This window comes from Cucumis melo, chromosome 6 (assembly GCF_025177605.1).
Source record: "Cucumis melo cultivar AY chromosome 6, USDA_Cmelo_AY_1.0, whole genome shotgun sequence".
Classification (NCBI taxonomy): domain Eukaryota; kingdom Viridiplantae; phylum Streptophyta; class Magnoliopsida; order Cucurbitales; family Cucurbitaceae; genus Cucumis; species Cucumis melo.
In genome coordinates, this window is record NC_066862.1 from 30,969,268 (window position 1) to 30,984,960 (window position 15,693).

A 15,693-nucleotide genomic window follows, 5' to 3' on the forward strand; every position below is an offset into this window, starting at 1 on the left:
AACCTATATTATATAAGAATTTAAATTTATTAAATATATAAATGAAAAAAGAAGATTAAATATATCAATAACTTACTCTCACTTTAAACATTTGAGTTGATTGGTATTGCATAGTTATTTTCTGTTCGACTAATATTAATATTAATAAGCATAACATAATTCTGGTTTATAAGAGTCAAACCTACATCTTTTGAATATTTTAGTGCTAGTTTAGCTGTATGAATGAAAACCATCTCATCAAAAGTTAGAAGCAGCACTTGGGAACACAAAATATGGCTTTAATTATGGTTTTAGCCAAAGATAAAAAGGTTTGGTTCCATGGACACACACAGGAAAAAAAGCAGTAATGAGAGAGAGGGAGAGAGAGAGCTTTAGATCAAAAGTAAAAAGGAATAGCCCTCCATTTCCATTCTTGTCTCCAAATATTCCCAACATCCGTATCACTTCCCCTTTTTTTTTACCTTCTCTTCTTAAAGTGCTCTCTCTCAGCTAATCAATGCTTTAACGGATATACATAGATATATACACGCATGCCACACACATATATATATGGTCCACCTATCACTTTTGTCATGCGAGAACATGTTCATCTATCTAAGAAAATTTCTACTACTATCGTAATATAAACTATGTTTTATACTAACTCCCATTCATGCGTTTCTTGCTATAAAAGCAATGTTTAAGAGTTGTGTGTGAAGAATGCATATAGAAGCTTTTACAACCTGACTTAAATCCCTCACTTCTTTGACAACAAAATTCTTCATATAGAGAGAGATCTTGTGTGACAAGAAAATGACATCAATATACAAAAACAAGACTTGCCCATCTCTATTTTAAAATATAGTTACTTATATCATCAAAATGTGAGCTTGACTAAGAAAGATAAAGACTGCATCAAATGACAAAAATGTCAACTAATTATGGGATCTCATCAAGTTTGGCTTGTTCTGTTCCATTCATTGTACAACTAATTTTCATATTCAATACAGTGATATGGAAGTTAATCTATTCTAGTGCAGCTTAATTATATTCTACTCAGTAATGGTTATTGCTGCTATTGATTTGACTATGAAGGAATCTTCTTTTTCTCTTTGTTGTCTGTTTCTTCTTTTTTCCTAGTCACGTGTATAGACTAATATGTCATGTTTGTATTAAATCTGCGCAACCTGTTAGACGAGCACCAAAACGAACGGTTGTCATGAATTCAGACCTATCAAGGTTAGGTAAAATGAGAGATTAATACTTATTTACTTGGAAAAATGAGCTGGAAAAAACGCTTTAAATATCGGGAAAGCTCAGTTCCATTGTGTTTTGGTCAAAGGTTCAAGACGATTATTCTTCGAAAACCACTTGTACAATATATATTATCTACTCTCTTCATAGCTTTAGAATTGGCTAGTAACAGACCCCCCTCTCTCTGATTCTCCATTGTATGTATCTTCTTCATCTGGTAAAATGTATCGTCACCCTCTGCTTTCGTCATCGCTTGATGGTTTCTGTAAGTCAGCACAAGCCTACAAGCATCTCAAAAACATTTGGCTACTGGAAAAAAAATGACCAAACATTTGGAAGAAACATTTGGATATTAGCACTGATTGTTCGATGGCAGGAACTCGCTAGCAAAACCTACGACGAGCAAAGATCTCGAGTAACTCTTTACTGTGGATATAATATATAGTTATTAAAAGACTCCCCTCCTGCAGACGTATGGTGGTTCTGAATTGCAATCCCACTTCACAGGACTGGCACGATCTTTTCGAGAGGGGGTCGACTGAAAACTGGAATTGTGTATTGGTGCGGGTTTATCGAGATTTAAAGCATCCTTTGGCTGATAACAAAATGCATTTACATGCAATGGATTGCCACTGGAAGTGAAAGGGATTGAAACAGCAGGTGCTATTATCTGAAGAGTAGTTCTCATTCCTCCAGGGTACTTTGGATCATTGGCAATGAATCTGGCTTCACAGTAAGAAGCATCACCCATTGCATTAATTTCCTTAATGGCATTGGTTGTAGAAAGTGAATTCATTTGCTGATGATCAGGCATTTTGAGGGCTCTACTAGTGTTGTACATAGATGCTTCGCTTTGTTTGCGCTCAGGCCGGCTCAATGCTTCGTTTGTGTAGTCCCTTTCATATGCTTGGGAGGCTGTATGCCCACCATCTGTCTGCTGCTTCAGAAACAAATTGGTCTGTTCCCGCCCATGTGATAATGGCATATTCAGATTTCCAGGGTTCCTGAAGCCCTTCGACAACCTTACATCGAGATACTGCCCCAACTCGTTACCTGCATTTTGATCTTTCAAAGAATCTTGATGTGGCCACTGCGGAAAGGAACCAGAGGCTTGATTTCGAACATTTTGCAAGGAACCACTAGAAAAACTTGGAACCTGACTTGAGACATGATGATGTTGTGGTTGCTGTTGTGGATGCGGCTGGGTCTTCTTAACTGACATAGCTACATCTTCCTCATCTTTGTTTACAACCATCAAGTTCTTACCCATTAACCTCAGCACTGGATTAGAGGTAACTGGACTGGCAGGCTCACAATTACCCCTTGAAAACTTTGGTCCTGGATCGGAGAAACCATCAATAGGATAGGACTTGAAAGGTGACTTATTGACTGGGAACCCCATATTCTCTGGCGTTGCCTGTCGGCCATTGCTCAAAGCAGGCCCTTCGGGCATAATATCCAAGTTGTTCGGTCTAACATTCAGACTATAAGTTCTCTGCTTTTTGTCCATGGTTGGCATGGTTTCCAAAGTCGACACCTGATGCCTTGTCAGTTGTGGTTCTTGATAAGTTACGTTGATGCCTTGAGAAACTCTGTTGACCCTCTGACAACGGCAAGGTTGGCCATCGTTTACAACAACAGGAGTTCCCCTTTCAACAGATAACTTACTGACTTTAAACTTATCACCGTTTATCCTTCCATCTTCTGTACAAACTACATGAGGCAAGCCAACATCAGTTTCGACAGAAGGCAATGCACCAGCTTTTGAAGATACAGACCCCAGTTTATCGTGAAATATATCAGAAGACACTCCAGATGAAATGTTATGCTTAAAACAAGATCTAGATGCTGTCGAGTTAGAGATGGTTGATGTTGCAGAAATAGGAGAACCTGATGAATCCCCATCTATCAAATCATGCTGATCTTGACAAGAATGAACCCAGCTATTGCTCAATGAAGAATTTCCCCGATATTCTTCTGATCTCATATCCCTGGGAGGGCTCGGCAAAAATGATCCTGGAGGTCCTGGAATAGATATTGGATCTACCTCAAAACAAGAACTTCCTTGTCGGGCTTCAGAATCCAATTCCCTTTGAGCATCATGCCCCATCATAGCACTGCAGTCTTCATCGGCAAAAAACATCTCTTGTCCATGACCAAAACTGGATTCACTGAGACCACCTTTTGTTCCATCTGATCCATAGAAGGAGCATGAACAATTCTGACTGGATTGTAGCATGCTGCACCGAGTCTTGACATCATTGTTCGTCTTCTGAAACTGTGGATCCATGGATTTACAAAAGCACATGAAGCCCTCCTTTGGAGCTAGTTTTGAAGAAGAATCTACACTAACATCTTCGTGAAATGAATTCTCTTTACTACCAAGCTCAAGGTGCTTCATTTTTTCTTGAAACTCGGAACCCATTCTAACGTGAGGATCCATGTTTTTGTCCTTGAGGTGTCCATCGTACTCAGGTTCCGAATCTGAACTACTCATCAAAGCTATTGCTTTGCTCATTGCTTCTCTATTACTTCTGTTTTTGAGTTCAATGCTTACTTTGGGAGATACTACTTCAGTAACCTCTTCCTTTGCAGATTGATCACTTTCAATACTCCCATCGGATGAACTATGGCTATGATCAAAACTCGAATGCCAGGCAATTATCTCTTCTTCTACATGTGACCCAAAATGTTCATCAGGCTTTTCATAAGTAGAAAATCGTTTAAACTGAGGAGACTTAGACCCAGTAGATGATCGACCACTGACATGTATCTCCTTTCTTCGGGAAGAGTTCAAATTTCTGGTTTTCACTCCATTTGCATGGTAATTTCTTGATAACTTGTTAAAACCAGGTGGAAAATCAGATGGCTGATAATCTTTTATGATTTTACCACTGGTACTTTGAGAGTTTACCATATAATTGTTGTCAACATAACCACCACCTTGGCTCAGATGGTTGGTAGTCTTTTTTGTTTGTGTTGGAGAACCACTATCAACCATTTCTCCAGAAAATGAACTCCTCAGATTCCTCCTGACAGGAGACCACCCACTTTTGTCTGAAATATGGGCTTCGTATTCCGAGTTATCAGTTTTCTCACTGCTTTCAGGAGATGAAACACAATGCTCAGAAAAATTGGTCTGATCCCGAACTTGACTTCTCTCGATAAAAGAGTCAGCTAAAACCGAGCGATCAGCATCAGCCGCCATTCCATGAGACAAATGCCATTTAAATGTAGAAGGTTGATAGCCCTCTTTTCTGGAGCTCTTACTGGCTCTAGTTCTTTTTGAACACGCCCATTGTCGTAAAGTTCCAGAATCATGGGGTTTCGCTTGCTTTGTTATTTTATGTGCCTCCAAGCTACTACATCCTTTCCGTTGAATCTCTCCTTCTTGAACCTTAACAGTCAATCAAGAATAGATAAACTCAGAATCCATATGACGCTAAATGAGAATATCATATTGGTAGAAATTTGCAGGAATGATATTCTAAAATAATATCTCAGTTCTAAGCATTGCATGATTAGTAAAAAATTCATCATAACATAACCTAAACAGAAAGAAGGTGCATGAGTACAGAAAAGACCCTAACTGTAGAAACATCGATTTAAAAAACAGAAACTGCAAAAATGACCTTGATTTTTCAAAAGCATAAAATATTCACCATAAATTCATATGAAAATTTAGGTTTCCAGTATATATACCTGAGAAATGCACTTTTGAGGCGAAACTTTGCTACCTTGAGCAGCTAATTTAAAATGCTTGTGATGTTTAGATGCATGGTATTTCTTCTTTTTGACTGAATGAAACTTCCTTCCTTTTAATCCTCCGAGTTTCTTTGAACCAAGATCATTTTGCACTTTTGGCAAATTAGATGGAGGAGAACTAAACTTGGACAAAATTCGAAGTTTGGTGCCATTGGCATCGATATAAACTGCGCCTGCATTATTACCAATGTCATCCTCATCAGGATGATCGGGCATCACTCTCTGCTTTTTCCCTCCATTAGTCTGACAATTTTCAATATCCTGAGCAGGAAGACCTGACAAACTAGCCCAAGCTGTACCATTTCTCCTGTCAAGCTCTTCCAGCGTGCAAGTACAAGCAGTAGCATAAATATCAACCATCAACTTTGTCTTCCTCGGCTTGATCCTCAACCTTGTGAGTTTAGAGTCTGATGTACATTTTGGAGTCGATGCTATAGAAAGACACTGATCAATATGAGCATTTAAAGTGGTGTTTGATGAAGAGGAGAAAGTTTTGCAGACAGGGCATATTTTTGAAGCCATAGACTCTGATAACGTACTAAAGCTCATAGCAATATCTGCAGCCGATGTTTGGTCACCGTGATTGGTAGATTTTCTTATTATCTTACACCTTTTACCCGGGATTTTAATTTTACTTTCGTTCTTTTCAGATGCTGGAAAACCAGAAGGCTGTACTACAGCTGGAGTTTCCAATAAATGATTGGGTTTTAAAGACGAACTAGATGGTCCACTTGTGGAAACCAATTCCTTTTGGGGTAGCGAGATGCTTGTCATGGTGGAAGAGAAACCATTTTCTCCTTCACATCTACATGAACTTGATTCAATGCAAGTGCTTACTTGCTTTCGATCCAATTTAGCATCTGATATGTCTAGTTCTACATGTTCTTTGGGCTCAGAAAACTCCTCATAAAGAACACTTGTATTTCGGAACTCTGATGTCGAACTTCCACCTCCAAGCTCCACAAGGCGCTGATTTCTCACACAATTAGGAGACTGAAAAGGTGGTAATAAATCCTTTACACCATGTTTCAAGCAAAGCTGCAAACTTTTGAGGGAAAATGGCCAGTTGTTTCGTATATCCTTGCCCCGAGAACCAAAGACATAATCTCTGCATTTCAAAACCATTTCTTTTCATTAATAACAATAATGATCGATGTATTCTACTCTCACAAACCCACAAATCTTCAGTTTAGAAGTATAGGGACCCAAGAAATTAGCAATGATCAAAATCTTGAAAAAATAAGATTCTCCACACTGATACATGATTGAGAAAGCAAATGAATGGTTCCAAAAGAGGATAAAAGTGAATCAAGAGAATCAAACGATATTGACCACTCTGACCTGGTGAATGCAAATCATCAAAATTTGTAAAATACATGATATGGTGGGGAAAAAGAAGACAAACATTAAAAGTTCCCAAAGGCAGCTCTAGAGACAATGACCCTGACTGTGAAGTCGACATCCACAGTAACATCAACGAAGAAGAAAGGCAAAGAATATCAGTAAAAAGAAATAATATAAACATGTTAAGAGAATATTGAAGAATGAAACAGGTAAAATGAACCCATTGAGAAGCAAAAGTTTTCAAGTATAAACAGCTTAAGAGGTATAAGAATAGGGACAAGATAGGTATCTTGAGTTTGGCCCCATTGGTGGGGCAAACTACAAGCAAGCAACAATTTACCATGTGGATCTACCCCAGCAGAGATCTTTCCCAGATGGGGGGCTCATATAAACTTTGAGATCATCAAAGAGAAAAACAGGAGAAATTTACGGCTTTGAAGTTAAAAAATAAACAAATATATAACACAAAGACAGAAGAAAGTTGTAGACATGATTAATTAATTAAAGTAACAAAGGGGGTTTACAATTAGGTTGAAAGCACATAGATCCACTATTCATCAAATCAAAAGGCCTAAACATCAGAAGAGAAGAAGAAAATGATGAAGAAGAGGAAGTTAAAATCATTACCTCAAGGAGAAGTTTGGGAATGTGGAGTGGTCAAGAACAGCGGCGGCGGCGGTGGCGGCGTTTGATAGATCTTCCTCTGGCAAAGGGAAGTTTTGAGAAGGTCTCTCATCTTTGTTGGCTTTCAGTTGCTGATATGGGGGATCTGGTGGAGGGTTTTCAATGGATAACATCTGATGAAAAGCTTCTCTAATGATCTTGTGCTGTTCTTTAAACAGTCACAAGCTCTACTTCTACTACTACTACTATCTCCACTACTAGGCCTTATCTTTAACTTAGACTTCAGCATATATAAAAAGAAAAGTACAGTCCTTTCCTTCTCTCTCTCTTCCTGATTTCTTACTCTCTTTTTTTCAGTCTTCTTCCTTCTTCAGTCTTCTTTTACACAAAATCCTCACAAACCAAACCCTGATGAAGAAAGATCAAAACAACCCCACCAGAATCTTCATCCATTAACCTACAGGAAGTAAAGAAATGAACATGAAATCATGAATTATAAGAGAGATCGAAGCAAGTTAAGGCAGAATAGAAGACTCTAGAACCAACAGAAACGTTATTTTATGTGATGAGAAGGAAGATGAAGAAAACCTTTGGAATGAATAGTCAAAGAAAACAACCAAAAAGATAAGCAAAGAATAGTCCCAAAAGCAGAAACAAGAAGAAAATTTACTGAGTTTTGAAGATCATTTCATGTGGATTAAACCCAGAAAATAAAGCTCAAAATCAACACTGAAAAGTTTCTAAAGTAGCAACCATCTCCAACAATAAGTAGATGATAGCAAGAGGAAAGATCAGGAAGAGAATTAATCTGAAGAGTCAGATGACCAAACTCAAAAAAGGCATAAAATTTGAAGAAACTTCAAAATCAAGACAAACCCCATCAAAGAACCATCAAGTAAACAACCGATTGAACAAACCAATCAGTACAAAAACTAAAAAAACACCAAAAACAACCATAGTGAAAGAAATCTACTTTATTTTCTTAGAATAACCCCAAATTTAAAGAACCCCAAATCTTGGTAGAGTGAACAGTGAAGCTCAAACGAAAGAAACCCAAATCCAAAAAAACAGGAATCAAAAACAGAACTCAACCCACAAAGACCAAAAACAAAACCAAGACAGGAAATTCTAGAGATAGATCATGAAATAACCCAAAAGGCAAGAGATTGAAAACAAAAACAAGAAAATTAGTGGGAAAGAAAAAAAAAAGGAACACACCCATCAAAGGATCCACAGAAACAGAGATGTAAAACCACAAACCTAAGCATCTGATGATGAAATTAGCAGCAAGTTCACAAGAAGAAAAATGAAAAATAGGGTCTTTGAAATGGGGTATGGACAAAGAGAAGTGTGAAGAGAGAAAGAGAGAGAAAGAAAGAGAGAAAAACAGCACCACCCACTAACACATCAAACGGGCATCAGGTTCTTCTTTTTTTTTCTTTTCTTTTTTCTTTTTTTTTTTTTTTTTCCTCTCTATCTATCAAAAAAGCAGGCTCTGTGAATATGCGTCAAGAGACCGACTTTCCAAAGAAAAAGAAAAAAAAACAATAATTAAGAGAGAGAGAGAGAAAGAAATAGAAGAAAAAAGTAAGCTTTGGCTCATAAATTTATCTTCTTTCTTTTATCTCTCTGTAAAATTTTGTAATTAAAATGGCATGGATACAAAGAAAAAAGAAAAGCTGTCTAAACACTGAACCTACCTGCACTGCCACTCTCTTTATAAAAATCAAATCTTTTTTTTATTATTATAATCTTAAATCTTTCGTCTTATTATACAATCTGTTCTTCTTTCTATTTAATTTCTACTGTCTTGAAGGATTTTGATTTGGTTCCAAGTTGCTTCTATCTCTTTTTACTCCATTTTGTCTATTAAAGATTTGTTTTTTCATCATGTCTTTGTTACATGTGACTGATGAAAAACACTTATATGATGTATTATTGATTAAAGTTTCGAAATTTTAATTCAAAAACTAAAGTAATTAATGGAGGTATGTTGGATTATTGGATGGAAGCTTCTCTCAAATTTCTTTGAAATTTGGGTGAAGAATCATTATACTTCTCTTTTAAGTTTGTTTAATTTCTTAATTTTTATTATGTCGTGTAAACTTTCATTTAGATGTTAATTTAACCAACTTGTCTTTGATACATATCGTATTTGACAATATTTGATTTTGATATTTTAAATATCTCTTAAAACTTCTAAATTTTAAATGGACTAAATTTTCTACTACTTTCTTTAAGAAATGTAAAAAATATGAAATTAAAAGAAATACTTAATTCTAAAAATCAGATGCTCACCAAACTTATTTTCAACTTATGTATTTTTTTCATTTTATTAGTTTTTATTATAAGATTTGTATTTCATCCCATTAAACCAACTCAATTCAATGTTGCAATTTTTATTCTTTTTATTCCAAATTTTGCTAATTTATCTACTAATTTTAATTTTAAAAAATAGAGTAAAAATCTTCCTAAATCTGCTTATTTTTAAACCTTTTTAGGATTTTTTTAATAGAAAAAAAAAACAAACTATTTACGTTTTATATAAAAAGATTCACTGCACTTGTACTGTTCCTAAATTCGAACATTACATATACATATATTCAATTCATACAAAAGGGATTTTTAATCAAATGTCAAATTGCATCATTTTTTTAGTTTGAGATTATTTTTGTTCTCTTAGGGGAAGAAATACTTTTGTAATAATGTAATGTAATTGGAGGTTAAAAGATAAATTAGATCATGTTTACCTATTAGTAATGTAAATTTGTGTAGTTGTAATGAAATTTATTGATAGATTAATCATAATGAACTTCAATTGTAAATGTAAATAGATTGTTTTTATTACATTTACCTAAAACTATGAACTTTGTCAAATTTAATCGTTATTATTATAGTTTTGGATAACGTATGTTAAGATTCATAGCTTTTTTTTTTCTATAAAAGTGTAACAATAATTGTAATCATAACTCAAATCCAAACACAAAAGCATAACAATAACGATAACATAGTATGATATGGTTTTCGAAGCACAAATTTAAAAGTGGGTCTCATGCATAATTACAAATGCAAACACACAGGTAAACAACATCAAATATAATCATTCGAAGCTTGCTTTTTTTAATTATCGTTTTGATTCATTCTCACTTTTAACTTACTAATATTCATTATATTTAAAATCAGTCGGTAAGGGTTAAAAATAAACTGAAAAAGAAAAAATAAAGAAATGTAGAAAAAGAAGAAGAAAAAAGAAAAGCAAAATTATCATGAATAAAAAGAAATTAAAACTATTTACAATTCTATAATCAATTTTACCACATATTTTTTTAAAAAAATAGTTTTAATTTTTTTAATTATATCGGAATATATATATATAAAAAGAAATAGAGAGAGAGTATAAGAGTGAGGGATCCCCCGAAATGTGGGTTTTTTGGTAACTTTTTCACTTGAGAAAATTTGAGAAATAAAATAATAGTAATAGTAATAATAATAATGGTAAGAAGAGGACAAAAAGTGTGTGTGTGTGTGTGTGTGGTTTTTGACATTGAATATTTGTTGGGTTGGAGTATTCCCATTTTACCCTTTTTCTACAAAATGACTTCTCTCTCCTCATCTTTTTCCTTAAACTTTTCCCATTATTTCAAACTTACCATTTAATGTGTTTCACATTATTTAATGCCTCTCCCCCCACCCCCCTCCTCTCCCCCCCTAGTTTTTTTTTTTTTTATTATTATTATTATTATATCATGATGTGACATTTTTTTTAATTTACTTACATCTTAAATTACATGTTTTTTCCTCCACTACCTAACTTCCATTTCTCTCTCTAACCTTCCTTTTACCTTTCTTTTTTCTTTTAAGTCTTTTAATATTAAGTTTATGAATAATACTCATTTTATACTTTTATATTTTTTTTTATTATTTCTTATCTATTTTTATTTTTATTAAGACTATGGTTTTGTTTTATAACAATTATTCGTTTTTTTTTTTAAATTAAGAAAAATGCATTATTCTCGAATAAAAATAATATTGAAATCTTAGTCAAATATCAACAACAAAAATGGTTTTTTTTAATAAAGGTTACCTTTGTCTTTAATTCCTTATCGTTGGTTAAAAGTAGATATAAAGGTGGAAGTTTTGTATAGGTTTAATTTTCAGAAACAAAATAGTTACCAAAAAAAAGGATGAAAATTGTTGTGAGAAGTTGAAGGGAATATGATTTGATTTTTAAAAACTAAAAACGAAAGTAAAGGTAGTTAAAAATATAATAATTAAGTTCAAAGTATTTGTAGATACAATATAACACAAAAAAAAAATGTTGATATGGCAAAATTTTAGATCTAGTTTTTGAAGTCTATTAGTGGTAAGAGTTTATTGCTGATAGAGTTAATAGAATTTATCACTTGTAAATTTGCTATTATTAGTAATACTGTTTTTTTCGTAATAAATTCATACAAGTGATAGACTACTAAGATTATGTTGGTCGTATATGTACATTCTCTCTAATTGAAATATATATATATATATATATAGCCATTCAATAACCATTTCATTTTTTTCGTCTTATTGTTTTTAAAAAATCAATCTTAGTTTTTCTCGATTTCTACAATGATTTGGATCTTTATATAGTTTTGAATTCTTGACCAAATTTTTAAAAACGAAAAAAATAAGTTTTAAAAATATGCATTTTCAAATATAGTGAAAAATTGAAACGGTTTACAACGATAGCAAAACCTATCACATTCTCTTTAATCCATTAAAATTAAATTCTTTTGCTACATGTGAAAAAAGTTTTAATTTTTTGGAATTCAAAAAATTTATTGTTTAAAAACTATTTTCCTTTAATTTTCAAAATTTGTTTGACTTTTAGAAACGTTGGTAGAAAGTAGATCTTATTAAAGGAGAATTGATTGTTTCATAGACTTAACTTTAAAAAACCTAAGAACTGTAATCCAACTTTGTTTTAGTTTTCAAATTTTGACTTGATTTTTTAAAACAGGATTTTGCAAGGAATAGCAAGACTTTGATCAATCTTCTCAACAAATACATAATTATAACTTCACACAAGATATCTTGAATCCTACGTTCAAACTTTATAACTTCTTTTTCAATCTTTGACTTAAACATTATAGTCGTGTGATGTAGTAAATAGTGCCTCTCTTTTTTTTCAAAACTTGTATTGTTGTTTTAAAACATCGGGATATATGTGTTTATATATATATATATATACTATTAAACATTTTTTCCATTCAAGTACAAATTATAATTTTTTAACGGGAAATATTAATTAATTAGACATGAGTACATTCATTTACTTTCTCTTCTAACAAAAATATTAATTTACTTTCAAACTTTCAATGATATATGTGAATTTTAATATACAACAAGAAAAAGTAGTAACCTTTTTTTTCAATCAAGTACTAAATATATTTCTTTTATTGGAAATGAGAAAATATATAAAAACGAATAATAACTTTCAAAATTCAGCCATATATATGAAATATAATATAACAATGAAAAAATTATTAAAAATTAAAATTCACAGAAAAGTTGATGGAATAGACTATTATAGCTCAACCTAAAATATAATATAATGACAATATTTACAAACAGTATTTACAACTATTTGTAATATGCAATCAAGTACTATACATATTATTCTAAATCATATTTACTATAGTATTTACTATTTTTTTACTCATCCTTTCTATCGTTGTTATCATGTTCATACTAAAATAGTTTGCCTCCAAACATAAATTAAAAAAATCCAATACTGTAAAAGAAAAACTATTATAATCTATAGGAAAATTTTCATAAATATAACAAACTACTAAAATAATTACGGCCCGTATAACAAAGTCCATAAAGTTAGCCATTTTTTTAAAGGCTGACAAGAAAAATAGCAAAATATAAGGTTTATTTTCAATAAATGACAAATTTTTATTTAAATTGATAAAATAACAAAATAAAAAAATATAGAAAACTAATTGCTATAATAATGTTTTAAATGCCAAAAATTGAATCCTAAACACAATTATTCAAGAAACTACAAATACCCTATAATTAAAATCAAACTCCCAACATATGATTAACACATCAAAATCAAACTTTCATCAGTTACAGCTCGTCTCCTTCAAACCTTTCAAAGTCTTCATACTTGGATTTTTTTCTTGTAAGCTCCTCTAACTAGACACTTTGGGATTTCGTCTTGCTTGCGGTTAAACCCGTGAAAGTCGACTAAACCCGACTCCAATAGACGTCGAAATGTTAGAACCATCAGTCATAAACCCACGACCAACATTGGATGCTGTCAAACGCTGCTAAAAAAAGCGTGTTGCCGTTGATGTCAAAACTCCAACGTTGTCCTCTGATGGCTAAACCAACCTCTAACGGTTCCAAAACCATGGTTAAACTAGCCATTAAATACGTTGCGAAGTTGTTGAAACGAACGTCGAAGCTGTCATAAACAGCTCAAAACTGTCATCTTCTGTCTGCCTCGAAACCCACGACTAAACCTCCAACGTCTTCTTCTCCATTGACCAACGTCTCTTTTCCTGTTGGAACGCTAGAAACCGTCACACCACACTCTTCTCTATCAATCTTTTTTTGCTAGAAAAACTCTCTCTACTGTGTTTTTTCAACTTGCGGCTGACCCCTCTTCCCATTTTTCACGTTTCTTTTCTTTTCTTTTCTCTAATTTAATTTAAAAGACATAAGGAAGAAAATTCAATTAATTGCAAAAACGTCATTGAGGCATATTTAAGGTCATTTAAGAAATTACAATAATTACCAATATTATTATTAAATTGTTTAAAATATAATAAACCCCATAATCTTGTAGATATATTTGCATCATTTTAGGGATAATGTATAAAATTTGAATTCAAAATAACAATTGCGTATTATGTATTATTTATGAAATTATTGTTAAATCAGCAAAATTTTGGGATGAAAATGTGTAAATGAAGTTTGTTATTTTAACATTATTTTAGGGATGAAAATCTAACTTAAATTTAATTAAAAATAAGGTTAAAAATTGATATTAAAACTAACTATTCTAGGGTGAGATATATATTTCTAAACTAAAAAAGAATAAAAAATGTAAAATAGTTGAATTTATCTTTGTGTTATTTTAGGGATACGAAATTTGAATTCAAATTGACGATTTTAGGAGATGATATAAATTGTAGATTCAAATTGTTATTAAAAATTTATAATATGTAGTTAATAAATTTTTGATAAATAATATGAAATAAAAAAATTGTGAATCAATTGATTTAAATCCTAATAATTAGTGGATGTTGAAACTAAAACCATATCTTTAGGGATGTTGGTGAAATCCTACGCAACAAGAGAATATTTTTTGATTTAGTTAAGATATACCAGAAGTGAATGTGTTTAAAAATACATTGATATTTTGTTTGATTTTTTTGACCTATACAAATACACTATGCAAGAAATTGTCCTTTGTAAAAGGTATACTCAGGCAAAAAAAAAAAAAACAAAAAAAACCAGGCGGTTTTGCCATAAATCAAGATATTTTTAGAATTTGCTATTTTTCTATTTGCAATCTAATATTTTGCTATTTTGAAGGTTAATTTCAACGGAAATAGCAAATTGAAACTAATGGCATATCTTTATGGATTGTTGAAACAATATAATATTTTTTTGATTTAGTTAAGAATGATAAAATGGGTTTGTTTACGAATACTGATATGTGATATTTTGTTTGATTTTTTTATCTCAACAAATACACTGTATTTGTATATGTACAATTGTCATCGGGTAAATTCGAGTAGAAAAATGAAAAAATTATTCGCAGTTAGTTTTACCATAAATCAAAATAATTTAACAGTTTACTATTTTTCTTTTTTTATCCATAAATTTGTTATTTCCACTGTTTTCGCCTTTTTTAAATAGTCCAGGTTTTCTCCTCCATCTTTCTTCTCTTTTCTACATTTTTTATCGTCTTTCTCCTTTACTCCTCTTTTTTAGCTACGATTTCTTTCCATCTTTTTTCTTTTTCTCTTCTTCTTTTTTTACGTCGTTTGCGTAACCAAATCTGATTTTTTCTATCGTCTTTTTTGTTTTTTTTTCGCTGCGTGCATGTCTTTCTTCTTTTCTATTTTTACAAATCTAAGAGATTGTGTAAATCTTGAAAAAAATCGTTTAGCTAAATCTAAACGGTCGTGCAACCCAATTAATTAAACGATCATGTAACCAAATTAAATGATAGAATTGAAAAAACAAATCTACACAATCGTGTACAAAATAATAGTCAAATATAAACGATCCTATACCAAATATATTACCCGTGTTGTTCACGCGGCATTTTTGTATTTTCCATGGCGGGTTTGTGGGTTTTTTCTGTTTTTAGAATTGTTTTATACAGTGTAAATATTTTGCCGTTTTGTTATATTTTTTAAAAGACCCCTAATCTATAAGGTATTATAACTATAAAATATAATAACCACGTCTCGCCACTCAAACGTTTCACTAGTCACCTTGACTTAACAAAACTATACATTAGCTTGAAATAGGAGTCTCTAGGAGATAATTTCATGCATATATAATACAAGTAATTATATATATAGAGATAGAGGGGTAAAATAAGTAATTAATAACTTTAGGAAACAAATAAGTTTCTGAATAATGAAGAATCAAGAAACTTTTCTATAAAAAGATTATTATTTTTTCCAAGTAAGTTAATGAATTGAAAAAAAATAT

The 15,693-nt window shown here is 32.0% G+C and overlaps 1 protein-coding gene across 3 annotated transcripts; it reads right to left on the reverse strand.

Annotated features, from left to right (window-relative positions):
* Window positions 1-1,283: 1,283 nt before the first annotated feature.
* LOC103490995 (uncharacterized) lies at window positions 1,284-8,519 on the reverse strand. 3 transcript variants are annotated; one of them, XM_008450764.3, is made up of 4 exons: window positions 8,227-8,519; window positions 6,970-7,423; window positions 4,936-6,106; window positions 1,284-4,630 (listed from the first exon to the last, which is right to left on the reverse strand). In XM_008450764.3, the coding sequence occupies exons 2-4, from the start codon at window positions 7,137-7,139 to the stop codon at window positions 1,682-1,684; spliced, it is 4,290 nt and encodes a 1,429-aa protein (XP_008448986.1). In that variant the 5' UTR covers window positions 7,140-7,423; window positions 8,227-8,519; the 3' UTR covers window positions 1,284-1,681. The 3 variants fall into 3 exon arrangements, with proteins under 3 accessions (XP_008448986.1, XP_016900617.1, XP_008448987.1); XM_017045128.2 differs by having other exon boundaries at window positions 8,360-8,455; XM_008450765.3 differs by having other exon boundaries at window positions 8,185-8,416.
* Window positions 8,520-15,693: the final 7,174 nt, after the last annotated feature.